The sequence below is a fragment of the Protomyctophum bolini genome (assembly GCF_963924005.1).
Source record: "Protomyctophum bolini genome assembly, chromosome: 9".
Classification (NCBI taxonomy): domain Eukaryota; kingdom Metazoa; phylum Chordata; class Actinopteri; order Myctophiformes; family Myctophidae; genus Protomyctophum; species Protomyctophum bolini.
The window spans coordinates 11,973,396-12,000,912 of NC_137870.1; the positions used below are offsets into that span (position 1 = coordinate 11,973,396).

General features: G+C 43.2%; 1 protein-coding gene across 2 annotated transcripts; it reads right to left on the reverse strand.

The window, feature by feature from the left end:
• On the reverse strand, positions 1–27,517 carry ccdc9 (coiled-coil domain containing 9). Of its 2 annotated transcripts, XM_080771812.1 has the most exons (16): positions 27,419–27,517; positions 26,622–26,684; positions 25,185–25,289; positions 22,815–22,964; positions 18,509–19,099; positions 17,943–18,026; positions 17,547–17,711; positions 16,624–16,805; positions 16,190–16,255; positions 15,598–15,638; positions 13,007–13,136; positions 12,668–12,833; positions 11,128–11,629; positions 10,103–10,576; positions 6,958–7,158; positions 1–2,950 (listed from the first exon to the last, which is right to left on the reverse strand). In XM_080771812.1, exons 2-16 carry the CDS (start codon positions 26,622–26,624, stop codon positions 2,946–2,948), a joined length of 2,865 nt encoding a protein of 954 aa, XP_080627938.1. In that variant the 5' UTR covers positions 26,625–26,684; positions 27,419–27,517; the 3' UTR covers positions 1–2,945. The 2 variants fall into 2 exon arrangements, with proteins under 2 accessions (XP_080627938.1, XP_080627939.1); XM_080771813.1 differs by lacking the exon at positions 15,598–15,638 and having other exon boundaries at positions 1–2,899; positions 16,194–16,255.

Consider the following 27,517-nt stretch of genomic DNA (forward strand, 5'->3'; position numbering starts at 1 on the left):
TAAGAGACCATGAGTAAAACATTTATTGAGTAAGTTAAAGAAATGAAAAACTGATAACAAAACAGAAACATGCTATACATTTCGCAATTCATGAGCTGTACAAATATGGGGTCTATCTCTTTGACGTGTGTAAATAAAAAGCATTGAAGTAATGAATGAATTTGATCAGATAAAAAGCAATATTTTTGGATCATGCTAGTCCTCATTACAAAAGGCAAAACTTTACATTTCTCAGTAAAATTTTGCTCATCAAATGGGAAGACATACGGTTGTACATCTTAAATACAATCACAAAGTCATCAAGCCAACGAAGAAAGCAAAATATGCAAACAAAGGCCTACAAAAAAGAAATTACTTTTCATTGTCATAGACCATAAACTTAAAAACTGTGGAATGTTCAGTTACATTTAAAAACTATACATATTGCATTTCCTCAAATTCATTTGATAGAACACAAAATATTAAAGCATCCAATTTAGTATATCCATAGTGCCCCACAGACAGGAACTACTTTTGAGTGTTTTAACCACTCAAACCCCAGCATCCATATTATGGGGTGAACATTAGCCAAAAATAGCAGATCTGCAAGCTCACAATGCATTACAATCTGCTATTTTTGATGAAGAGATTTGGTGCAGATCGGGAAAAACAGCGCACCAAGTACAGTGCAACTAAAGGTCAGAGCCAGGCCATGATTAATATAACTATAAAAACATACTATACTATTCCCATCTGTAAACACAAAAGATAATTTTCTGCAGCATGTACAACATGAACTGCACCATGGCTTTGTAAGGCAGCAGACCAAACAATCTAAGACCAAGCATTTTGCAAATGCTTTAGACTCAAATTTAAGGTTTTGGCCTGTTGAGGTATGAGGAACACGTGTTTCATTCCAAAATGCCACCAATTCATTTGTAGTCTTGCGTAGCCAGAAAATCAGAGATCTCGGCCTACCGATTTCGTCTAGGCCTAGGGAAATATAAATCCAATGACTGGGCATGGATACTAGAGAAAACCAACAGTAACAAACCTATGCCCACTGTGTTGAAATTAACAAATCCTGATACCACCCCCATATGAAGGAACGCTCTCAAGTCTTTACATTGCTCCTGTGATTACATCATTTTTAAAATTTACGAATGACTCCCATCAAGTTTTAGCACATACTGAGTTTAGATGTCACCAGTCGTATAAGTGGGTGGAAGTCTCTTGATCAGGTGGTTACTCAAGACTAATGCATTTGAGATGATTTTTGTTACTTTACTCCTTTGCACTTTGTAAGAAAGCGGTGCACAAATACATTGATCTACATTTCAAAAGTAGAGATTATCATGACTTCATACTCATACTATTTTGAAAAGGTCTTTAGGTCTAAAAGCGAAATGGCCAACAACATTTGGGCTTTTTATTTTTATTTTCAAATGGTTCCTATCTCACTATGGAATGAAACTCTTCCAAGTTTGGTTAATAAATTGATCCTTTGAGAGACTACTAGTTGCACATCCGATATTAAAGGGAAGAGAAATCTTGATAGATGGACATGATTGATTCTTCTGTACAAGTGGCTTCTTAACAGTCCCAATGCATCAGAACCACAAAATCAATGAGCCTGATTCATACTTGGCACATGATGGCGTCACCATGCGACAGAGCATAAATTAGGCTCAGCTCCTATATATTAGTTAGCGATTATCGAAATACTGATTGAGAGAATTGCATTCCTACAATTTGAATTGCTGCAGTACAGGATTGGTATTCTGATCAGATACAGATAAAATGTAACTCCTGCTGAAATTGCTTTCATCTTTTTCGTACAAGTTATGAATGCCAATGTCAGAAGATAATTCTGTTTAATTATTCTGCGACACAGACAGCAAGCCTGTACAGCTTGCCATAAAATTATAGTTTTAAAATTAAGTATACCATCACACCGTTGACAGCAGTTAAAACTAATGTATACCTGCACATTCAGGCTAGAGAATGATCATTTTGACATTTGACTAAAGATGTGTGACAATGTCTTCACCCATTTTAATGGGATCATAGTAGGGGGAAACGGATTGGGGGAGAATGTATCTCCACCAATCCGTTTCCCTCACTGTCATTTGACAGTTTCAAGAAAATGAATCAAACAGTAGCGTTTGATGAATTAAGAAAATTGTTTCGTGTCTAAATATCCTAGAAAAACCAAATCAAAAGCCATAAAAATGAAACCAAAGAACAAAATTGAGTTAATTGACATTGTCACAGTAATGGTGAAATGAGTCTCTTAAAATTGATCAAATTTAGTCTGACAGCGATGACATAACACTGGTAATCGGAAGATGTCCAGCTGCTGCACCATACAATACACTGATGACAGTTTGAGCCAGGCATTAAAAACAAAATCTTAAGATACTTAATTTTGATAGTTCAATAGTTTTTGGGTTTCTACTTTCTTGGGTACTTTTCTCTGAAGGCTATTTCACAGTGCAAGAAAGTAAATAATTTTCTCAAGTCAGTAGATTTTCTTTATCACTTGATTTTCTAGAAAGGACTATGGCTGAGTAGGAAATCCAGACATCTCATTGTAAGAATCCAACACGATAAAGGTTTTTGATGCCCCTTATAACCCCACAAATTGCAATGTATATCTTTTCTGATGCCCAGCGCTAGACGGAATGGGCTAGAACACAGTTGTGGCCAGGCTGGCAGTGAGCAAAGCCACGGCCACAGGACTCTGAGTGTAGGAGAAAGCTAGAACAGTGGTCGGTTCAAGATGTAGTGTCCCGATCATGATTGTGTATTTGTCTTCTTTATCTCTGATGGTCACTCCAGTAACATATAGTTGTGGATGTCTTCAACTGCCTCATTTTCTCCTTCTCCGTCTCTATTCACCCTTCCATCCCTCCATCCACTATGGACACATTAGCAGTGTGATTCAATGTGCTTCCCTGCAGACTTCAGCCTGTTGACAAAAAAATAATAGGGAGGTGGTGGTGGGGTCACACACTGGCCATTGTGTGCTCTGTGTGCCATTATGGCTCCTTTTGTTTTGTGTAAGAGAACAAAACCCCCTTACAGTATTTTTGACTGCTAATGTTGTCAGCATGTGTGGCAGATGGGACGGCCTGATTGAGCCTTCTCTAATGAGATAATAATACACACTATTACACAGTAATCAATTAACACATTCCCTGCGTTTTCAAATAAAACTGTAGCCTGCCAAAGACGAGTATACTTGTCTTTTAAGGGTTTATATTGATTAAGTTAGATCGCGCTCATATGCAACCTATGAATGTCTCTCGGTTGCTAGGCCTTCATCGCGGTCCAATGGTCAGTGCTCAGGGGACCTGATGAAGGCCATAGGGCCAAACCAGTGCTCAGGGGACCTGATGAAGGCCATAGGGCCAAACCAGTGGTCAGCGCTCAGGGGACCTGATGAAGGCCATAGGGCCAAACCAGTGGTCACCACTTTTTCCTCTTTGCCTAGAAACTAAGCCATGGATAAATAAAGGCTTTTTAACTCAACTGAACAGAGTGCCTTGGATCCTTTTTAAGTTCGACTGACTTCCTCACTCTGATGTTACACAAAAGTAACTTGTAATACACAGTATTTGGGAACGAAACTCTTCAAATATTGACTGACGTGTCTTACTGAATCCCGTTTTGGGGGTTTGGGGGTTTTGAGCTGTAATTAAGACATGATTCACATCCTGCTATCCACTCAAGGTCAGACACCATGCTCCATCGAAGCCTGACAAAGCTTCAGAAAAGTTAATTTGATCAAGACTTCAGCCTCTATTCTATCTGTACCATCATCTGGCCAACCAGGCCGCAGCTAATTTCCTCTGAAAAAGCTTTTAAAGACCTAATTGTGGCTGTAATTCTCCTCATTTCCTGTCTACACCCTTGATGAGCTGTACACACGACCACACACTCATCATAATGTGCACTCTCTCTCTCTGTCATTTGATCTCATCTTACTTCTACTGCCTGTTTTAAGGCCCAAACAATCGGAGGACAAATGCCATGAAAGTGAGGATTAAGTCCAATAATAAGCTTACCAATAGGCTCAATTGGTTACGTTGAAACGTAACCATTAGGACAATCAGTAGCAGAAACACAATCTACATTACGTGTTCAGGTGCGGAGGGAACACATAAAGCCAAGCTTGTGTGAGTGAGCTACTGTATAGAGACCCTACACAGTGAAGTAATGTGCTCCAGAAGCTATAAGACATGGAGTGCAGTGCATACTCCAGTTCAGTGGTCGCTACAGTAAGTCTACTGGTTATGGTGATTGCAGTAACAATGAATACATTGATGGGCAGTATCACAAGATCATCAACAAGCAATTTGTGCAATCAAAGGTCTATAAAGCTCTGTGTGTGTGTGTGTGTGTGTGTGTGTGTGTGTGTGTGTGTGTGTGTGTGTGTGTGTGTGTGTGTGTGTGTGTGTGTGGAGAGACAATCATCTGGTCAAAATGAGACATTGAAGTTGAAAGAAAGACCACGTAGGCAAGGCAAACAAAATAAGCATATCACCAGTGTTGGGCAGAAACCTTATCTCCATATTATATATATATATATATATATATATATTTGTTTTAAATAAATGAATTATTATTTATTACTATTATTTATTTTATACTTCACTGTTTGACGGTGTTACACAAAAATAGTGAAAATAGCCATTCGTTATATACTGTATATATATTTTCTTAAATTGGAAAGTGGTTACTTTTTAACCAATTTAAGGTATCAATAACTTGTGACTAAATAATAACGACACTGGATGCATTGGTAACACAGGTAAAACAAAATAAAAAATCAATTTCCTTTAAAGTAATGGGTTGGACATACAAGGTTTCTGCCCGACAGCAATGACATTTTCCTGTAATACGACTAGTTTCAGTTATGAGTGATTGAGTGAGTGGAAAACATCCAAGGAGAGGGCAGTTTTGTGGTTGGAAAGTCGTGAGTCAGCCAGTCAGAAGATGAGTGAGGAAGCACATCAACAGAGGTTGTCATAGTACCACAGTCTTACCCTACAATACTACCCTGCCCCGGGTAGCTTCGTAGACTACACCAAGAAAGAGAATATTGGACTGGAATCTGATGCTGTTGGTAATGGATGCATCTTTACGTTTTTTCCTATATGGATGCTTCCAGCACTTGACAACAAGTTCTATAATTCTGATAGTTTTAAGAAGATAATTCAAAGGCTTTTGGCACTGCCGACATGTTAAAGGTTTAGTATCGTGTTAAGGTTCAGAATCGTAATATTTAAGTAGAGGCACTGAGGTAACATCCAACTCTCTGCAGTACACAGAATAAAAAACAAAACAAAAAAACAATCAAGTCTGATCTTCTCCCTTCTTTCTGGTAATCATTCACATATTGGTCCTAAAATGTGCATCAATGTCCAAGACATCAGTGAAACACAAAGAAGGTGGGACGGAGTAGGACTGTACAATGTATGAATTCAGATATTGTGAGTTTTCACAATGAATAGCCATGCTAATGCAAGATTTAAATGTCTACCATTTACATACCGGTAGAACACATCTTGCAAATTTGCTTTTAAATCCTGATCAATGATCATGACCACAATATCTTGCTAAAAGCAATTAGGCTTTTAACAGAACAGAAGCCATATCCATGCAGCCCTAGACCTTGGTGAAGCAGGGAGCAGGCCATGTACTACCACGGTCACATGCTTTTAACCCATCAACGACAAGACAAGGACAGAAACGGAAGCAAAGTGCTCACATCGCAAGGAAGTCAAACAGGCAGTTCTGAAGGAAGAAGGGGCATGGTATTACCAGTGAAGCTACAGCTAAGGGGCAGAATTAGTAGTGCTTTCAGTTCATTTTTAGGGAGAGGAGGCAGCAGGGAGGAATCTCACAAGTAGGCATGCCACGGATGGTATGAGATTTTACAGTACGGTACGGTGCCGGTATTGATAATCTATACCTCGGTATTCCACGGTATTAAAAAATAAATAAATAAAAAAGCCCCCCCCCCCCACCTATGTCTAGAGACTACCCCCACCTCCTTATAAGCCCTTCTTCGTTCCTCAACCTGCAGGACTACATATCTTATTTTTTTATTTTTACCTTTTATTATCATTTGAATTTTAATATTTGTCATGATTATGAATTGATTGAAAGTCCTTGCTGTCTTGTTTCCATTCGGTCCTGGGCCAGGGCTGAATGGAACAAGACAGCAAGGACTTTTTTCAGTGATCCCTTTGTAATGTGTTTGACTGTACCCTATACTGATTACATTTCTGCCAATAAAGTATTCAATCAATGAATCAATAGATATTCCCCACTGTATTTCACTGTACTATGGCTCCCCCTAATGCTGTAGAAGAGGTAGTGCAATCTGCGCATGCTCACAACTGTCACTGTGTGCCTCCGTGTTGACACTAGTTCACTCTTATAGTACATATGGAAATATGGAATATACAATTGGATCTGGGTGTCTTTCAGCAACACTAACTCAAAGGTAGGAAGCAACTTTTCAATCTACTGCAGCTGTGTGGTGAAAATAAATGTTTTGCCTTAGTGTGCGAGTGGAGTTGCTTTGCATATGCGCAGCATGCGCCGCCCACTGACACTGTATTAAAATACTGTATGCTCGGAAATCTCACGGTATCAACACCGTGGCTGTTCCTGTCGCGGTATTACCGAAATTCGGTAAACCGCGGCATGCCTACTCACAAGTGAAAGCTGTATACAAATATATAAGTATGCGTGCAGTTTTCAAACATGCCACATATTCACAGTATTCAGAGGAACACACAGAAGCAGCAAAAAAAAAAGAAACAGCCGAAACAAACAAAATGGTGGAAAAAATAAAGAGAAAACGGGTGTGAAAGGTCAGTTAGGTCAGGTGTAGAGGGGTGGAAGGAGTCAGGGACTTTTTACAGTAAGTCACCGTTGAAAAGTCGCTGATGTGGACCGCACCTGAGGATGTCTGCTCCGAGCTCTCTGATGTTTCTGCTGCCGGACTGGTATCAGGCCCCACAGAGGCAGAGGACTCAGCGGTGGTGGTGGAGGTCATGGTTGGGTTCACTTCTGCAGGCTCATCAGAGGAGGTGCTCTGCTCGGCTTCCACCACTACTGCAGAGGAGGAGGTAGGTGCTGGGGGAGAAGGGGAAGAGGTGTCTGGAGGGTGTTTGTGTGTGTGTGTGTGTGTGTGTGTGTGTGTGTGTGTGTGGGGGGGGGGGCATTAGAAAGGGAAGGAGAGGGAAACAGATAGTTTAGATAGAGAAGGTTAAAATCTTTTTAATTGGATCATCTACTGTATGATGATTTAAAGGGGCTCCACCATGAATTTAAAATCAAATGTATTATATAAATGTTTCCCTTTAATAACTGAAGCCTAAACAACCACTCAAATCATTCACTTTCATCTCTCTCAGGAAACTATTCCAAGCCATTTCAATACCAATACCAAAAATGTCCACACCTAAGCCCCCTGTCCTCCTCACCACTTATCCCCGCCCACCTCGGTCTCGGTGGGAGGGGTGGAGGGAGGGGGCATTGAACTGTCGTGGGAGGAGGTGGACAGTGGGGAGAGAAAAAAAGAAGCGAAACAAACTGTGTTGATGTCGAAACTTGAGATAAGGGGGAAATTCTTCACGATGCAAATACAGATGTAGTGCCCTGCATAATTTTGCTAAATGTCGTTTACAATTTTAGAACCCTGCTACAGATGTGTTACATTTATTTCTATTACTTTTCAATTTATATTTGGTTTGTTCATGGTAGAATTGTTATTGTGTGACTGGGGGTGTCAATCAACCTGAGCCAACCTATGGAGAACAAGAGGGGGTGGGACTTAAGGAGGAAACAACACAGAGAGAGAGACTGGAGAAATAAAAACGAGTGGACAAACAGGGACATTACGTTTTTAAATACGTTTCTGCAGATTAAAGTCCTGTTGCCTATCAGAGCTGTCCACAAACACTGGTGAATGCAGGAGGAGAAGTGTGTTCGAGTATATATATTCTTGCACCAAGTTTCGAGTGAGTATGATCACCACAGTATTGTATGTGAGAACAAAAAATGTACATTTGTTGTAAAAGATAGAAAGTTCATTAGTGTGTGGGTTTTTCCTGTTAATATAGTGTGCTTCCGGACATTGCTGCACCATTGCTGACAATAAAGGTGCTCGAAGCTTGCCAATGCATACAGAGGGTCCACATGCACACAAAGTGGTGCCTTTGAATCTGTCTATACCACACTTTCACCTGGAACTAGAAGTTTGGGACACTGCAGCATATGTTTATGTGTTCTAAGGAACTGTGAATACAGACCATCCATCTAACTGAGGATTCTTTCCCTATGAGCTCCAACAGAGCGCCAACGTCTGGTACCATAAACTGAGTAAAAAATACCCCGGGGTTTGATTTACTCAGTTTATGGTACCAGACGTTGGCACGCTGTTGGAGCTCATAGGGAAAGAATCCTCAGTTAGATGGATGGTCTGTACTCACTCGAAACTTGGTGCAAGAACATATACTCCCAACACACTTCTCCTCCTGCATTCACCAGTGTTTGTGGACAGCTCTGCTTGTTTTGACCTTAGCCTAGCATTAATTTGGTTACACTGCTAGTGATGGACATCTTACTGAACATACAAACTCCGTTTTTCTTCACAGTTCTAATCAACATAAAAACCAAACTGAACACACAGCCTGTGGCTACCCTCTGATAGGCAACAGGACTTTAATCTGCAGAAACTTATTTAAACACTTAATGTCCCTGTTTGTCCACTCGTTTTTCTTTCTCCAGTCTCGCTCTCTCTGTGTTGTTTCCTCCTTAAGTCCCACCCCCTCTTGTTCTCCATAGGTTGGCTCAGGTTGATTGACACCCCAGTCACACAATAACAATTCTACCATGAACAAACAGCAATATGAATTGAAAAGTAATAGAAATAAATGTAACACATCTGTAGCAGGGTTCTAAAATTGTAAACAACATTTAGCAAAATTATGCAGGGCACTACACAGAAATGATTGACAAAGTAAAATAGAATCTCTCAAGAGATATGCCAGCTAAACAATCAGCGTTGATGTTGTCTGGAGCCCCGGAATCATTTAGGGTTTTAGCTTAGTGTTTGGTTTTATTCATACAGCTCCATGACAAGCCATCAGAATTACGAGTGGATCCCAGCAGGAATTATGTCAAATATATTGAAGCGTGCCGTCTGTTTTTGTAACCCCGTGGTTAGCGGGGTAGCCTACAAAATGGGACGACCGGGGTCAATTTCTTTACAGTTTACACTCGGGTGTCCCAACTTTGTATACGCGACATTTTGACAAGTAAAATAACCCGCCTTAATTGTATTATTCTGCATTTCATCCGTACAGCACTAAACACACAAACGCAGATCAGTCACCAGTGGTGGTGAGGAAAAAAAGTTTTGTTAAATTCGCCAATATATCTATAAGCGATGTTGTTTGTGTAGGTCAACACACCATGTTTCTTTACTACCGTGTCCCCTGTCCCGAGCTGGCAAAAAGTGATATGCACAAACATACACATTATTTTTGGTCAGCGGAACGTCTCGTCGACCCACATAAATATAGTTCATCCACTTGTTCTAATGTCCTCGTCCTTAGTTGGGATAATATGGTGTCTAGAAACTTGTAGTTATTCAACAGCCTAAAACAGCACTAAAATGACTAAAAAACAATGGTGGTCGATCCATGCATACCAATGTCTTAACTTTGTCTTAAAGGGTGGGTGGAGCCAAATTAAAGGTGGGACGGACTATTCAAATTTGTCTCTGAATCTGAAAATCACAGATTTCTCAATGAAGATCTGACTGTTTAAAAAATAAACCTTTTGGGGTGTAAAAATACACTGGGAAGCCTAAAAACACCAAAAAATGTCAAATTCATGGTGGAGCTCCTTTAAAATACCATTAATACTCCAAGTCTATACTAATTATTACCTAAATATCTGAGCAAATCCTAAAATATAATTTTGCATGATGTTCACTGGTAATAGTTGTGTTTTCAATAGCAAAGCATGATGGGAGTCATGGGACTTGTATGTCTAAACTGTGTCTATTGAATTTTATCATTTATATATTTCTTACCCTGCGGAAGAGCAGAAGAAGTTGTGTCGCCTTCTGCAGTCGTGATAACCACAGGTTCTGGCACCTCAGAGGGGGTGGGATCAGAAACCGGAGTGGTGGGAGGAGTAGAAGGGGGAGGATGGGGGTCTTCAGTGAGGTCTGGTTCTGATACCGTCACAGTGGCAGGAGAAGGGGGAGGATGGGGGTCTTCAGTGGGGTCTGGTTCTGATACCGTCACAGTGGCAGGAGGAGGAGAAGGGGGAGGATGGGGGTCTTCAGTGGGGTCTGGTTCTGATACCGTCACAGTGGCAGGAGGAGGAGAAGGGGGAGGATGGGGGTCTTCAGTGGGGTCTGGTTCTGATACCGTCACAGTGGCGGGAGGAGGAGAAGGGAGAGGATGGGGGTCTTCAGTGGGGGCAGAGTCTGGTTCTGGTTCCGATACCGTCACACTCGCCCGGGCTTCAGACTGAGCTGGATCGGTGGGGCGCGCCACAGCTGGGGAGGCGATATTTGCAGAGGGGAACGAGGGAGGACGACGACAAGGTGGGAAAGGAGAGGCACGGCGGAGCGAGGGATTTGATTAAACAGGTGAGTGAGTATGGCAGGCAAAGGAGAGGATTGACAGGAGGAGGGAGGGAGACATCATGGGAGTCGTTAGTAAGTGAGGAAAAGAGAGCATGGTGAGTAGGAGAAAAGAGGAAAGAAAGGAGAAGAGAAGTTAAGAGACAACAATACAGAAGAGCTACATTTCAGACAGAATTTCCCTTTTTACAGCCCACTTTCCATTTGTGGTTATATGGATCGCAGTAAACAGAGAACAGTGAGATGCAAAAGAAAGGAAAAGTATTCCGAGATAAAGTAAAGAACAGATAAGAGAGACAATTGGCATGTTAAAGGGATATTTCACTTTCAAACATGTTTGGGGTCATTTTAACGTATGTCATGTACAATAAACCATGTAAATATAATATAAATATATTCCTTATATAGACAAACTTGTGTCTTGTGTCATGCAAGCCTGTATTAGTCAAATAACTGTCACATACCTGTGTCTGCTTCCGTCTCAGACTCAGTAGACTTTGTGGGGCTCTCTGCCTCTTCCTGCCTCTTGGCCTGGGGGGTGCTGTCCGCAGAGCTAGTGGACTTTGGCGTGCTCTCACCACCGCTCCGCGGGGACTGCATCTCCATCTCCTCGGCCCAGTTTGACACAGGCTGGTGGCCACCCAGCGGGGAGAAGGGGCTGAGGGGCTTGGCTACCACACCTTCTGGGGACTCTTGTGCCGCCGACGGAGAAGGGATGTGGACCGTGGGCCTGGGAGTCCGCTTCTCCTTCGGGCTGCTGGCCGAGAGGTTCGATGGAGGAGAGGCCGGGGAGGTGTCCTCGCTAGAGACTGCTTTCTCCTTTCCAGTATCTTTCTTTTCATCGGCTCCGGAGTCGTCGGTGCATTCTCCTTCGTCGGAGCTGTCATCTTCTCCATCACTGGCGTCCTCCCACTCCTCGTCCTCATCTTCTCCATCTGCATATTTCTCCTCTCCTGCCTGTATGGACTGACAGAACATAGGATTGAATGAGTGGAGCATAGAAAATGTTTGGTACCCGACTGTTACTGAGAGATAAGGTTAAGTCAAACAGACTGCAAGAAATTAAGATTGTGCAACCAGACAAATATTCCATATTAAAAAAAGGCGGTTTCAAATACCAAATGATTTGATCAGGTGATCCAACATATATTTACCAAACAGGGAGCCGTTTACTTTATACTGGGTTACAAATATGTAAGATGTATCGTCTACTGTAACTCGATGAATAGAGGACGACCAGGGTCACGGTCAAAGGTAGCACTCCAATTGGGAGGAAAAACAAAATATGTGTTCAAGTGAGTGAACTTCATAGCCAAATTCAAATACGCCCAATTTCCACAATCGCTCACGCCTTAGTTCCGACTCCGAGCGAGGACAGGATTAGATGCGACTCGAGCAGGCTGGGCTGACAGCCACTTCCCATGACTCCTCACATTCCTGCCTACTCGTTCGCTTGCTCCTCCTGCATGTCATGTTCTATATTAGATGTTGTATTTCTAATGAGATGTTTGACACGTGTTCTAGCTCAAACCATGCACACCAAACAGCATGATTGTATTAAATAAAGATCAATCCATTACACAATTTGTTACTTCAGTGCAGTTGCTTTGATCACAGATATTCAATATTATTCATATATACTGTATATTATACACGTGCAGGATATGAGCGAGCATATCAAAGTTATGTCGACTATAAAACATCCCTTTGAAGTCCACAACACGGAACATCTTTTTCTCCCAGACAGCATAGTCATGGTTTCCATCTCATAGCCCAAGGATATGGTCCAGCCAATAACAAAGCAGACACACACTAGTCAACTCAACACTTCTGGCGAGCGGACGAGAACAGGCTCAAGTGTACACTGGTGGTACACTTGGAGAGCTCGCTCTCTTCCCGGTCTCGGATCCTCCAAAAGAGTGTGGAGTGACTCGGTGAGCAAAGATTTGGGTATTGGAATTTGGCTGTGGTGAGATTATCATTTCTGGGATTCAATCCGAATACCTTCTGTGGTGGAGGAGCTTTGACCTTCTCCTCTACCTTCTCCTTCTTCTTGGTCTTCTCCATCGTTGTCTTCTCCTCCGTCTTTGTCTTCTCCTCCGTCTTCACCTTATCCTCCATCTCTTTCTCCTCGTCCTGCTTCTCTGCTTCCCAGCGGTTGTCGTGCATGCTGAAAAGAATGGCATTGTTTGACCCGTTTCCCAAAATAATAATAACACTACAGACTTTCAGTCTCGGATGTCTTTCGGTTGCACGCACCCACACACAAATTAGATGACATACTGTAGGTTCAAAAAAATAAAAAAAATGAATTGGCATGCGAACCTGGCTGTATAAAATTACCTATAGCTCTGCTTCTGCCCCCGACCCCTCCCACGGCCCCGGTCTCCTCGACCCCGGTCTCCCCGGTCTCCCCTGCCCTGGGACAGGAACTCAGCAAACGTTGGTGCCTTGGGAGGTCGCTTATTATCGTCTGGAAAAATGAAAAAGGTAAATGATGCATGACGGAGGACAAAGAATGTTTTCAATGGAGAGATGAAAACCAAAAAGGAAGGTGTCATTTAAGGGAAGAAAATGTACGAATAGAAATGAATAGAAACTGATGACAAGGCAATGAAGGACATGGCACCCTCTTAGCTCCAGGACATGATCCACCTTTACACTCCTTCCCACACAGATCAGAAATACTGTAGGACATCCGTCCATTCCATCCCTACGACACCCTGGCGAATGCTCCAGGTGTCCTGACATTTGCCTTTGGTCCCCAAACTGTGAAATAACCTTCCCCCTCAGTCAGGAATGGCAGTAGGCTATAATTCACACCATAGCACTCCATACCAAGTATGTTATTTAGATGGCATGTAGTAGTAGACAGATGCTATAGGCTTTGTGATTACCAGCAACCTAATTACTTTGTAGCACTCAATTCACTTGACCATTAACCAGTTTGTTGACTAGGGTTCATACACTGCCAATCTTGTCTTTGTAAGACACTCAATAATATTAAACTTTATTTATATAGCACCTTTTAAGACAAAGTCACAAAGTGCTTAATAACATAAAAACAAGCCCAAAATGCCAATTTTAAATAGTTTCTTCAAATGTTACCCAATACAGGTAGTTTTCCATATTCTACACATCAAAGGCCTTCACCACTCCCCCCCCCCCCAATAAACATCATCTGTTCTTACTCCTGTCCAGCGATCACAATAAAGCCAGGGGCTAAGAGTCGCTGTCAGCGTGTTATGTAACAGCAGAATTAAGTGGCCATTTCAAAGCCAATCCCATGACTCTTGTGCTGACCTTGCCCCTTGTTCCATCTGACCTCCAGCGTTAAGATAAAACCGTCTGCAAGCTAAACACATGGGATGACTCATAGGATGATCTCACATGAAGAAAGACTCAAGGGGGGCAGAACGAGGGAGGAGGAAGAGATAATGGAATGGATGAGAAAGACAGAAGCCAATCTCACCCAATCCCCAAAGATGAATAGAGTGAGAACTGGGAGGAGGAGACTGGAGAGGCAGGTGGAGAACCAGATAGAATGATCACAGAAGTAAAGGGGGAGATGAGAGGGAAGGAGGAAGGGACATAGAAAGAGAACAGAAGGTCAGCAGAAACAACAGCAAGCGGAAAGGGGAGAAGAAAAGAATGAGACAGGGAGGGAGAGGGCAGAAATGAAGGGAAAAGATCAAGAGAGGACAGACAGAAGTGAGGAAGGGCTGAGTAAAGCAGAGAAGTGGGAGGAGAAAGAGAAAGCACAGAGCAGCCTGTAAAGCTGTGAGGAGTCACGACATTCACATTCTACAAATTGGAATCTGTGAAATCACCACGCTCGCACAAACACAAACGCAGCCAAAACTAATGAAGGTTATGATGTGTGGCAGCCTGGCAGGTGCAACATCAGAATCTATAGACACACACACACACACACACACACACACACACACACACACACACGTTGTTACAGCCAGTGAGGATAGACACACCTGGGTCAAATCACATGACACTCGCAAAGTCGCAAGCGATTGCTTGCTTGTTTTAATCGAGTTGGCAGTGCCAGATGGATGGGGTTTCAACATGATTAATATAATTAGTGGTGGGTAAGTGCTCATTTCCACAGAGTATATAGTAAAAGCGGTACTGTCATCATTACTTTCTAATGCTTGTCCTCAAGTGACCAACCCCACCCATTTGGTATCCGGAGCTGGTTAATCACAGACCAAGTACGATCAGTCAGTGTTGTTTGATCCAGGGCAGCTATAGACATGTTTTGGGTAAGGTTCCGATCTTTTGGTGCACTGGGAACCTACATGGTAAAATCCTCAGTGTTACAACTGGAACCAAATGGGCCGTTCAGTGTGTGTCTCTGAGTTACAAATGGAAAACTGACCACTGAGGATTGTATGACAATTATTTCCACCCAATTCCAAAACAACTCCCCTATACTAGTAAAAAGCAAAATTTAACAATACAAAAGCATGACATCACAGTACTGGCTAATATATTTGACCAATATTTTAAAGACAATCCACAAAATAGTTCCATTCCATGTGAGGCTCAATGGTTAGAAGGTCAGATGTAAACGTTCAGACGCTAAGTTACATAGCTGATCCAGAGCCTGAAAAAAGTCCTGGGCTGATGTAATGGTATAATAGCTCCAAAATATTATTGAATTGGAAACTGTCCATATTCTGAGCATGTAATAAAAAGCAAATAGCAAAAATAGCGTATCTACAAGCTCACGTGTCAGCTCACAACGCATTAAGTTGCTAAACTTGAGCTTAACAAAGAGACAAATTCAAGGAGACCAAGGATAGGATTAAGGGGTTCAAATAAGCTCCACACTAGGGGCAGGTGTTTCAGATTGGGTGTATGTAATGCTCAAATAGACAAGGAAACACACAGTAATTCACAATCGCATGCCATCTAACCTGAGGCCCTGCCCCAAGGCTCTGTACGGGAGCCACGCCCCCTAGCTGCAAGGAAGACACACACACAGAGAAGACAAACATTTCCCCCACACACAATCACATACATTAAAACTACACGAGAGTGCCATCACATAGCCAACTGTCTTCCACACCAGCGGGACATCATGAACAGGACACATGGCAGAAGACAAACTCCCCCTATTAAAGTAATGTTACATGAAATCCTTTTCATGAAAGGTCTTGAACAACCACTGCTCCACTGCAGTGCTACTGTACATCCCAGACCTCTAAAACCTGTCACTGTCTCTCAAATCAGCCTTGAGCCTTAGCTTAGGGGGCTGGATGGCCACCGGGGAAATACAGTGAACATTTACATAATGAGTTTAATCAGCTCGCATTGACACAACAAGCTTAATGAACTGGGAGCAGAGGGGCCTGGTTGTCGCATCCTTCTGATTGCATATCTCACACACACACACACACACACACACACACACACACACACACACACACACACACACACACACACACACACACACACACACGTGCGTTTTGTTTTTTGATGATGATGTGTGGGTACGTGGAAGGTGACTTGCCTCTTCTGCCACCATGCTCATCCATCAAGCCCTCTGTAGCAACAGATGGGTCCTCCTTGAACCTGTGAAAGAAAGAAAAAAGAAATAAACGCCACAGGGTTAACAAACAGAAGCACACGCACGCTAAAGATCAATATGCCATGTCGCTGTGCATCCTTGTCACATCAGCTACAGTACACACAGCCTCAGTACCACGATGCCTCTATACATTCCCCTCTACAGCATGATCCTCTGCTGAATCCATTCCCCTCGACAGGCAAATCCTCTAGGCCTCATCTACAGCCAAATTCTCTGCAGCTTCTCGGATAGTCGAGTGTCAATGCTGCTGCAGGTCCCTCTACCCCATCTCTCTTATCCACTCTACTGGTCTCCCCACATTCATATAATAGTGCCTCTTCAGCTCTTCCCTCCTCTCCCCTTCCACTCTCACATGGTATCGGTCTTCTGTGCGTCCCACTCCCGTCTCCACTCTCCTGTGGCATTGCGGTGGCGTGCCAGCCTCGCTTCGTCAATCTGCTCACGCTCCTTCTTCCAGCGGAGGTACTCCGCCCTCTCCCGGCCTGTCATGGACATGGTCATGTCCATAGAACCCCTCTGACCAGGCCTTCGGCTCTGAACAGAAGACAGATAAGGAGCATAGAATTATCCCTATGAGGATGGATATCAACCAGCTACAAAGCGTACAGAAATGGTATTCTTATTGGAAAAACTCCCTATTCTGGGAAACCCCACTGCAGAAGGAAGCACTAGGATATAAAAACACTATATTCAGAAAAATCGGGAACCGTGTGCTTGCTAATTATAAAAGAAAAGTTGTAAAGTTTAATTTATATTAATTCATTCGTGCATATAATTTCCCCATGAATGGGAAAATGCGAAAACACTTTCATTAGAATTATTCATAATAATTACTAAAAGTAGTAATTACTATATCTTATAATTATATCGGTCGACGTCAATGGTGGCACTATAACAGCCCACTTTTTTCCCCCTGGATTCCTTGGAGACATTCCTTGCATGTGCATGTGGGGAGAGGGTTATAAGAAGAATTATAAGGTTATAAGACAGTTATAAGAAGAATTCGCCCCTGGTTCATGTATAATCTCATTGTGGCGTGGTAGAGTAGAGACGTCTGCACCACCCCTACCAAACTACATCTTCAGGTGCTCCATTGAGAACTAGCCCAAAATACCATCCATCACTGTACTGTATGCAGCCCTGCTGTCAATGTAGCATCGTAAACTGTATACATATTTGGCTGCTGGGTCAATATGTGTTTAAGCTCCAATACCACTGCAACTTCTGTGCAACACACTTGGCACATAATTTTGCGTTTCACAGAACGCCACTCACAGTCCATTCTTTCTCCAGTTCAGCCCCAGTCTTAACATTGTCAAAGTCAAGGCCACCCCAGTTACGGACGTGTCTCCTGCTGCCCTCCTTACGGTCCAAGTCGGGAATCGGGCCAGAACGCCGCGGGTCGTCCAGGAAGTTACGGATGGGCTTGTCTCCATCCATCTGTGGAACAAGAAGAAGGAAATGTCTGAAATAGCTTCCAAAGTCACCTCCACAGGATAGGTTTTGTGATGCCCAGCTAATGTCCACTCTACATCACATTTTCTCACATGGACAGTGGTGTGAACAGTTAAAACCCATACCCGCTGCCCTCTCTCATACAGTTAAACATACTCTGAACACAGTTAAAACAGTCTTTCCCACTTTAGATGGAGGATGTTTTCCCATACATACCCGCTGCCCTCTCTCATACTCTGCAATCTTCTCCATCTCCTCGTTCATCATCTCGATGTTCTGCCTCCTCTTCTCCTCCCATTCCTGTCCATGAACAAGCACCGTTAAAGCATCGGGATGGCAATTCATTCATTCAATTACATAGAGCCAGAACAAATCGTGTCGATCGCTTGTTGTAACCACCTTTAAGAATCCGATGGGCCGGTTGGGCAGGGTGCATAAAAGATTTTATGGGCACAATCCTTAATGAAGGAATAGGGGACAACAGGGTTAAGTCGCCCAGTGTTTTTCGGCGATGGCAGTGCACTTGCCATCCAGCTAATGAGCTAGTGTGAGTGTGTGAGAGAAGGTGGGAAGCAGTGCAGCAGTGTGTGTCCAGTATGTGTGTGCACAATGAAAAGTGCACACCGTCTGGACCTTGTTACTGCGTCAGGATGTTTAACGATATTTGGTAGAAAATGTATTTCAAAGTATGTACAGTATGTTTTGTAATTGAGGCAAAATTGCCAAATTCATCTGTAATCGCAAGCATTTAGATTAACATTTGCGCCTGTTCTCTCACTCACCTTTGATTTCCTGTCCATGCCAGACTGTGGGCCTCCTCCCTCTCTCATCCCATCCCTGCCGCCCTCTCTCATCCCGTCCCTGCCGCCCTCTCTGGCTCCTCCTCTCCCTCTCCTACCTCTCCCGCGCCCTCCTCCTCTTCCTCCCCCTGGCTCTCCAGTCTCTCCTTCTCTAGGTGGTCTGTCAAGACGTGGTTCTCTGTCAAAACGTGGTTCTCTGTCAAAACGTGGTTCTCGGTCACCACGGGGTTCTCGGTCACCACGGGGTTCTCTGTCACCACGGGGTTCTCTGTCACCACGGGGTTCTCTGTCACCACGGGGTTCTCTGTCGAGACGGGGTTCTCTGTCACCACGGGGTTCTCTGTCGAGACGGGGTTCTCTGTCACCACGGGGTTCTCTGTCGAGACGGGGTTCTCTGTCACCACGGGGTTCTCTGTCCCTCCTCTCCTGGCGTCCACCTCCTCCTCTTTGACCTGCTCGTCCCATACGCCCTGACCCCGCCGCCCTCCTGGGGGGGCTGTGGTTGTCACCATCCTCTGACGACCTCCTGGCGGGTGGCGCTCCGGGCTTCCAATCGTTCACCACTCTATTGTCCTGTGGGGGAAAAGACATGCTTGTCAATCAATATGAAATCACTGGTCATGGATAAAGTCCCTTTCCTTCAGTTCAGCCACTATTTGACCAAACAAGACAGGGTTGGATTTAATAATGCTGTGGCATCCTTGTCCAATCCTTAGCCATGGATAGTAAGATACTAGAATATGTGTGCGGTTTGCGTAGCCACAGTACACAAAGCAAATCTGCATTACACTATGATCACTATGATCATGTCCTCATCATTTGGCCAAATAGAAATAATGAACTTTATAAATACTTCACAAATAATAACAAAAGTGTTTCAAAAGAACAATGTTGGTGAGATTCACTTAACATTTGTATATTTTACATGGGCAGATTTGTGTTTTTATTTTTACTGTCCACTCCTGTCATGGTAATGTGACATTTATTTGCCTATTTACTAATTGTATGTTGATTTTCTTGTACTGTATGGCATTACATATATATCTGTCCCTGTATTATTTTCAATAGTATCTGAGGAAAGTCACAGAGGCACTGTAACTTTAAGAGTCACATGACTGTGGACTATGCAGCTGCTACTACCTGTTTTGATGATTACATGCGTTTCTGATTGGTTGTCTATACCTGTGAAATGTATTTAGTGACATGTCAGCCTACTCTGAATCATGCCTGAGGAAGGTCGAAGGACCGAAACGTTGCATTTGACATATTAAAAACTCTTGAACCAGCAAGTGGCAGTGTGCGGGTCTCCCTCCTTCTCTACGTGTCTGCAGTCTGCTACTTTGTCGCCGACGCACCTGTTGTTATTAGTAAGTTGAGGTCTTCCCTTCAAAAAATGGGCAGACTTTCAATTACAGTATGACCTCAGACACATCATTTACACTATTTCAGACTTTCTCAGCCAGAGGTGCTTCTGTTGGCACTGCCACACTACATGCATACAAACCCTGTTTTAAAAGACAGCTAATCATTACTTCTTAATCTAATTCTGTTTAAACCATCATGAAATACATTGATGGATCAAAACTTAAGAGATATAGGAATTGCAAATGCAAATTCGGATAAGATTGTGATCGCAAGACGAACAAAGAGTAAGACAGGGAGACAGACAAGTTAAGAGAGAACTATAAGACTGTTTGACCTGAACGGGAGAGAGCAAGAATTTCAACGAAGAAGGTATTAAAAAGATAAGCAAAGTCTAATTAATAACCAGGATTTAGGGACAGGTTAATCAGCCAAGTTCACCCTTCTGTCATTAATCACTGCACCACCAAGACAGGTACATCAGTTCAGTAGATGGCATGATCCTGCCAGCAGTGGCCCAGTAGGCCCACTGCTCTTAATAGGAACTCTGGAACACACTAGGATCTCTGATTGAATTGCTACACTCATGTCTCCTGAAGACTGATTAACACAGATTTCAATCTGTCCCGCTGCCCTCTACAGTCCACAGGTGGCAGACTGGGTCCAACCTTTGGGGTCATTGATTGTATTGGACTTAGAATCTTTCCGTATGCCTCAATCATAACCGTCCCAATCCCCTCAGATACAAGTGTAACTGTTTTCAGGTCAGGGTTGCCTGGGTAGAAAAAGATGGGTTTTGCAGGACCCTAAGCCATGACTAGACAGGTGTGTGATTCTTAGCCTAACAGGCCTGTTAACCTAACTGGGTAATGAGGAGCTGTCAAAGATTATGAGTTGCGTGGTCTGTCTTTTCAAGGAGCCGGGGTCATCACGTTACAGATAACCATGTTATCTTCTCCCCAGGCCCACAATCTCATGGGGGGAAATAAACATCCATTTGCTTAATCGTGTTTGGGGTTTTCGTTTATGCTGATGTGAAATGACAGGCCGTCACGGTGTCTCAGTTCAGCCCCCCTGTGCTGTCTTCACTGTGGGCTGACAGATTTGCATTGGTTGCAGCAAGCAGTGCACAATTAGAACAGGAAATAGGACACCGTTTTCACTGTAGTGTGACCAGCGGTTTCAGAACTTTTTCAGAATGTTTCTAATGGATTTGGTAGGCTAATACCAAGGTTAGACCAGTAACGTTCTTTTCGCCAGTGAAAACCAGCTGGTACCCAACTCGAGTAGTCACTCGAGTAGTCACTCTAATCAAGCAATAGCAAACATCCATTACAGCCTATTCATATTTTATTCATCCAATCTTACATTGCAAGGATTGGGGAATATTTTGGAAACCTAATATTCTTCATGAGGTCACATTTATATTTTGAATTTATTCCATTAATAATCTGTATAGCAGCCCAGTCTTGTTTAACCACCTTGATCAGAATGAATAGGTTAGGTTTAGTTAGATTATTTCAACTTGCCGATGTTGTTATGAATTTGCCAAATTTCAGTTACTGTTGAGGCAGTTACATCGGCACTATTTTCCTACTGCATAGTCAAAATAAAGCTTTTATTGTAATATCACTGGCTGTTGGCCAAACGGCTGACTACTCAATTAAGTCCAACGAGCTACTTTATTAAATACATTTTCAAAATGTTAATCAATTCAATCTAATCAATTCAAATGTGTCTAGTCTTTCTAATGGACTAAAGTTGCGAATCGTTAAGCATGTACAGTATACTGTATGTAAGACCCCCAATCTCTGCTTCAAAACAATACAGACATGATGAAAGTGAAACGTGCCAAAAAGTCCCACCTCCACATGCTGTGAGTGTGTGCGCTCAGCTGAGAAGTGTGGTTGTCCTATCAGTAGACCAGAAGGTCTAATGATTCTTATGATTAGAAATTAATAAATGATCGGTTAGGGGTAGGTGTGGTTTAAATACAAATAGCAGACTATGTGGGCTAAAATGCACAATAAGCCCAACCAAATTTGTCAGATCATTTTCTCAGGACCCCCTAGCTGGCTACTGTTTCCAACTGGTTAGCTTACTCCAGTCCATATTATCCTGTGAGTTCATATCTTGAAACTAAAGGCAACCTCCACTCCATTCCTGTGGCACAGTGCTGATGATGTGTTTTGATAAGAGAAACCTGACTGAGGTCAAGTTAATACTGGACTCACCTTCTCCTCTTTAGTAAGTAGGCTATATTCTGATAAAACATTGTTTTGTTTTGTTCGCCCATGGCAGAATGCTAGATTCTGTATATTTTGCATATGAGGACCATTCTTTCAGATTACTTATGTGGAACATAAGTAATAAGCAACACATCCAATCATTTTATGTTATGTAATCATATGGCTCATATAACTGATAATCAGTTAATAATAACTTCAATAACATAACAATTTGGGGCTCCTTGACATGAAAACGTTTGAGAACTATTGGTTTAGACTCTAAGATGCTGTGTCCCACCAAGACATTTTCCTGATTGAATTGTTTACAATGGGAGCGCCGCAATTTATTTTCAGAAAGCAACGTGACAAGGTACGCACTCACATGTAAAAAGATGAAGGCCAACAATGGCCGACACCGTAAAATGTTTCTGCAATAAACCAAACACTGTGGAGCAGAGCTGTGTGCGGACTCATCTTTTTACACTGTTATTATCTATTGTCCAGCAACAGCAGGGGACTGGATGTGTGCAACCTACCCGTTTTAAACAAGGTACTGCGTGTGTCAATTCTATCTGCTTGCTGGGAACTGAAATAATGTTCAACTTGGGCGTTAGGAAGCGTTTTTTAGGCAAGCGCCATGGTATTTTCAGCCGAGAACCAACGCATCTTGTTGGACACGGCCCCTAACCCTGACCTACCCCAGCTGGTCTTGAGAGGTCTACTGTGACGGTGAAGTTCTCTTTGTCCGTCTTCCTCCTGTCGACCTCCTGGTCATGGGGGCGTGCCTTTCGGGCCGTGGTTACAGCAATGCCCTCCTGCTCCGCCTTCTTCTTGTCCTCTTCTATTTCCTGTTGATATATCCCATGAGAAAAAGGGATGCCAAGCTTTAAAGGTCCTTGCACAATACTGCGTTTTTCTGCCAGTTTTCAGAAAAACGCGTCCTCCAGAACTGCAAGTGCAAGTGTCACAATGATGATGCCAGCTAAGAGCTTTATGTGTCACATCACAGGTTTACAGGTGTAAAGAAGTGGGTTCAATTATTTTTCTCATATCATGTTGTAGGGAGAGGATATAGGTAGCAAAGAAAAAGAGGATAGAACAGATACAAAATCAAAGATATGAGACCAGATTTGACTGAGAGCCTGCCATCGTGCAAATTCAATTTAAATGAGTTAATAGCACAGGCAGACTCTTCACATACTAGAGCATGTCAAGTGTCAGAGCTGAAATCGACATGTAAATATGAAATACATGCTTAAACATGTATTGACACATGCTAGGTTTCAAGCCTGTTTTCTCAACTCGCTGTTTTCTGGAAGACCTGGCTCTATGAGCCAAAACTGGTGGGTCAAACTGAACAACCAATATGTCAATTTGAAGCTATGATTCCCTGCGAAAATTCCAATGGCAGTCCCTCAGTGAAATAGTTGCAAAAATGCATATTCGGTTCGGTTGTTTTTAGAGCTGAAACCGAATAGTTGAAGAATCGGGGTAACCTTTCGTAACCTATTGTTTTGTTGTGATGACGTGATAAATAATGTATTTTGCCATTATCATGGCAAAACAAGGGAACGAGAGGAAAAAATAAAAGGGGACGGCCATGACAGCAATGGTACAAACACTGGTGGGTATATATATATTAGGGCATTCATAAAATTAATAAGTAATGCATTAATACAAGTAGATTCAAATTAGGAGAAGAAAAAAGAAAAAAAAACATTTTCAATTGTTTTCCCCATATCATATTTTTTGCTCTATGTGTGCGTGTGTACATAATTCAAACTGTAGGATTGGTTATTGTCACGGACAGAAGTCATTCTTTCCCTTTGCATACCGCACCGGAGCGCACTCACCTATTAGTTTGCACTGCACAATGCGCTCGCTATTTCAGAACGCACCCTTAATTAAAAACCTAACTGCAGCTGTGTGTGGCTCTCAGTGATGTCCCATCGAAGTTGAACTGCCCTGCGTAAGAGAAGTAACAGATAGAAGCGTGCAAACTTTATCCCCCCTCCTCACCTCCGTGCTGACGCAGTGGCTGTCCTGTTTCTGGTTTAGCTTTACGCGCGGGACGCATGAATCTCTCCATCTCCGGTCAGTGCACGTTGTTGTTCATTTGCATGGCTCAGAAAATAAGTAACATGAATACGTTATCGAGTGGTTGTCGGAGGAGGAGGAGGAGGAGGAATACATGTTCACGTCGTGAACGTGGAAGGTAACAGCAGATTGTATTCTGGTGATGTGCCAACTGCTGCTGGCTGCTATAATGTTAATATAGACCTGTCTTCTATTGTGTTCTGAAGGTCAGGCTGCTGTACTGCCACTAGTGTTAATGTTATATTTTGTAAGGTGTTCTTATGGCTGCCTGGCCGGGCCGCTGTGCTGCGCTGTGTGCCAATTATGCCCCCGTTGTGTTCTTTTCTGGTCTCTGGTTTTGATAATCAGCGCTTCGCCATAGATACATACAGCCTAGCTATGTCTTTTCTAATGGGTTTCTGTGCCAGATTGGAGAGGCCACTGTGTGCGCAGTGTTCCGTTTGACATCCGTATTTGAGTGCGCGCACCTCCACCCGCCTCCCCCACCCGTCCCCCGTCCCCGGTCCCCCGTCATAAACGACGCATCGACTCAACTTTGACTTTACTGTCTGACAAGGAGATCTATATGGAGATCTAAGGGTGGCAGCGGGGGCAGTGTCTTAGGTGTAAAGGGTTTGATGAGGTCTGGCCATATATGGAGCATGTCTTGAGTGTACAGGGTTTGATGAGGTCAGATCAACATTTATGGAAGGTCAGCTCCATAAATGGAGATCTAAGGGTTGCAGTGGGGGCAGTGTCTTGAGTGTACAGGGTTTGATGAGGGCCCAGGTAGGGCCAGGCCTTAAGTTTCGGGCCTGTTGAGAACTCTAGTTTCCGACGGCTGCTTATTTCTCTAGCAAGACTTGTCTTGTTTCTCGAGGGCTCATTTCTCTTACGAGATTTAGCAACACTGTTTCTTTTGCCATTTTGGTAAAAAGAAAATGTTATGTTATGTTATGTTATGTTATGTGTTAACTTGAGGCCTACCATACCTGGTACCTCTTGACCAAGGCTTCATTCTTCTTCCTCAGAGCTTCGATGCGTCTGTCCAGTTCAGCATCTTTCTCCTCCTTGGTCTTGAGATCCACCCCTGAAGACTGAGAGGAAAGAGGGAAATTTGGAGTTAGCCGGTTTGCCATCCCCTTACCAAAACTCTCTTAAACCTGTCACTCGATCCTCGATCCTAGGTTCACACTCTATAACATACGACGAATTAGACCGTTCCTCACCCAGGAATCAGCCCAGCTCCTAATCCAGACAACAGTCTTGTCAAAACTCGACTATTGTAACTCCCTCCTTACTGGCCTACCAGCATGTGCACTTAAGCCTCTCCAGCTGATCCAAAAAGCTGCAGCTCGCTTGGTCTTCAACCAGCCAAAATTTTCACATGTCTCCCCCCTGCTCCGCTCCCTCCACTGGCTCCCGGTCGCTGCCCGCAACAGAATACAAAACTCTGATGCTGGCATTCAAAGCAACCAAAGGTATGGCTCCCCCATATCTTGCAAGTATGATTGAACCCTACAAACCCTCCCACGCACTCAGATCAGCCAACGCAGGGAAGCTGGAAGTACCCTCACTAAAAACGCCGGGACAACGCTCCACACGTCCCAAACTCTTCTCCCTTCTGGCTCCAAAACTGTGGAATGCACTTCCCATTGCAGTCAGAACTGCAGCATCACTCCCAATCTTCCGCCGTAGTCTGAAAACCCACCTTTTCAGACTCCATCATGGCCCATAGCACTTACCCTACCCCCTTAGATAGCATTTCTGTAGACTTAGATAGCATTTGATACAGACTTATAGCATGTTATGTAGACAGCACTATAATTGCATTGTATGTAGTAGCATAGTAGCACGCCATAGTACATAATGTATAGCATAGTAGTATATATGTATAGTTTATATGTATAGTTTCATTATATAGATATTCCACTGTTACTTTCTTAGCTTACTTAGCATGTTTCATGATAAATGCTTTTATGTGATGTATTCACATGCTTTTTGTTCTTGCTTAAAGTAAGTCGCTCTGGATTAAGAACGTCTGCTAAATGCCTAAATTGTTTTAGATATTTTTGATTTTAGCAGTGAGCCTAGTTTCTCTGATGGCTGATCACCACAGCGAGGGACTTAATGTTGTAGTTTTCTAACCCTTAAAAAACTACACCGCGGTAATAAGCCATCACCTTAAACTGGAGTATGTATGAGCCTTAAGACAGCCCCCCCCCCCCTATCCACAAGGAGGAGCAGTGCACTAAAGCATTATGGAAATTGTAGTCCAGGAAGGAAGTGAGCCCAGTGTCGATGACATCAGAGACACTGGGCTCACTGCTAAAATCATATATTACACTTTGCAATAAGGGCGAAGTGTCCCTTTAAGTAAGGTAATGTCATAATTACAATCTGCTCCTGATTTTGAGCAAGTCACTCACCATGGCTGCTTCTAGCCTGTCTTCACACTCAGACGGAGGACTGTACAGTTCTGCCCCTTGTTCCTGAAATATAGAAAATAAAGATCCTCAACTGTGGCAATCTGCTAGCCTTAGACCAAGACAGCCTGTCATAGGTTTATTTTATAGAGTATGTCATTGTCAATACACTAAAATAATAAGAGAAATCTGAAGTCTTGGCTAGCAGTCTGCCTTACACATAACAGCTTAACGTTGTTATAGATACCCGGTAGTCGACCTGGCTAGAATCAGGGCATGGTTTCTGTAAATGTGTTCATGAAGAGACAGGTGACCGTGTCTCCACTTAAATTCACTGAAATAAAAAGGATGTGTTCACTTCAGAGTCAGACCCACTGACCCGTCCCACAGCAACTCCGCTATGTTAATTCATAAATCCAAATGCGATCCCAAAAGCCTCTAAGCGTCTTAATAGACAGGTGCTGGTGGTGTGCATGCAGTTTAACATAACATGCACCACACCGATTCTCTTGCGCGTGAGTGATACTATAGTACTGTGCCACCATCATCCATACGTTTGTTTCTCGACGAGGTCATGCAGTTGTTGTTGCACAAGCTTTTACGCGCTCTCCCACGGGGACTTGGAAAGTAATGCAGCCACACTGACTGGGCCATGTCTGTCTACGCTTCGGTACAAAGGGGGAACCGCCGTGCTAGAAACGTGTTGTTATTATTCAGTAACGCGTGCGCTACGGTATAACAATGGACGGGTGGGGCACATACTATACAATCGTAAATGGTCGCACGTGTTTTCATATTACCTTTTATCAGAGGGAGGCGGTTACAGTAACGAGGTGGCTGGAACTCGTTACAATGTTTCTATAACACTCCGACAATGTGTCCTCATTATTGAGCTAGGC

Excerpts from the sequence above, each read along its gene's own strand:
- ccdc9 (XM_080771812.1), bottom strand. Across the intron at positions 17,712-17,942 it reads AGTATGAGAGAGGGCAGCGG|ATGGATGGAGACAAGCCCAT; the intron begins GTATGTATGGGA and ends CTTGTTCCACAG. Across the intron at positions 7,159-10,102 it reads TTCTTCTGCTCTTCCGCAGG|ACACCTCTTCCCCTTCTCCC; the intron begins GTAAGAAATATA and ends AACACCCTCCAG.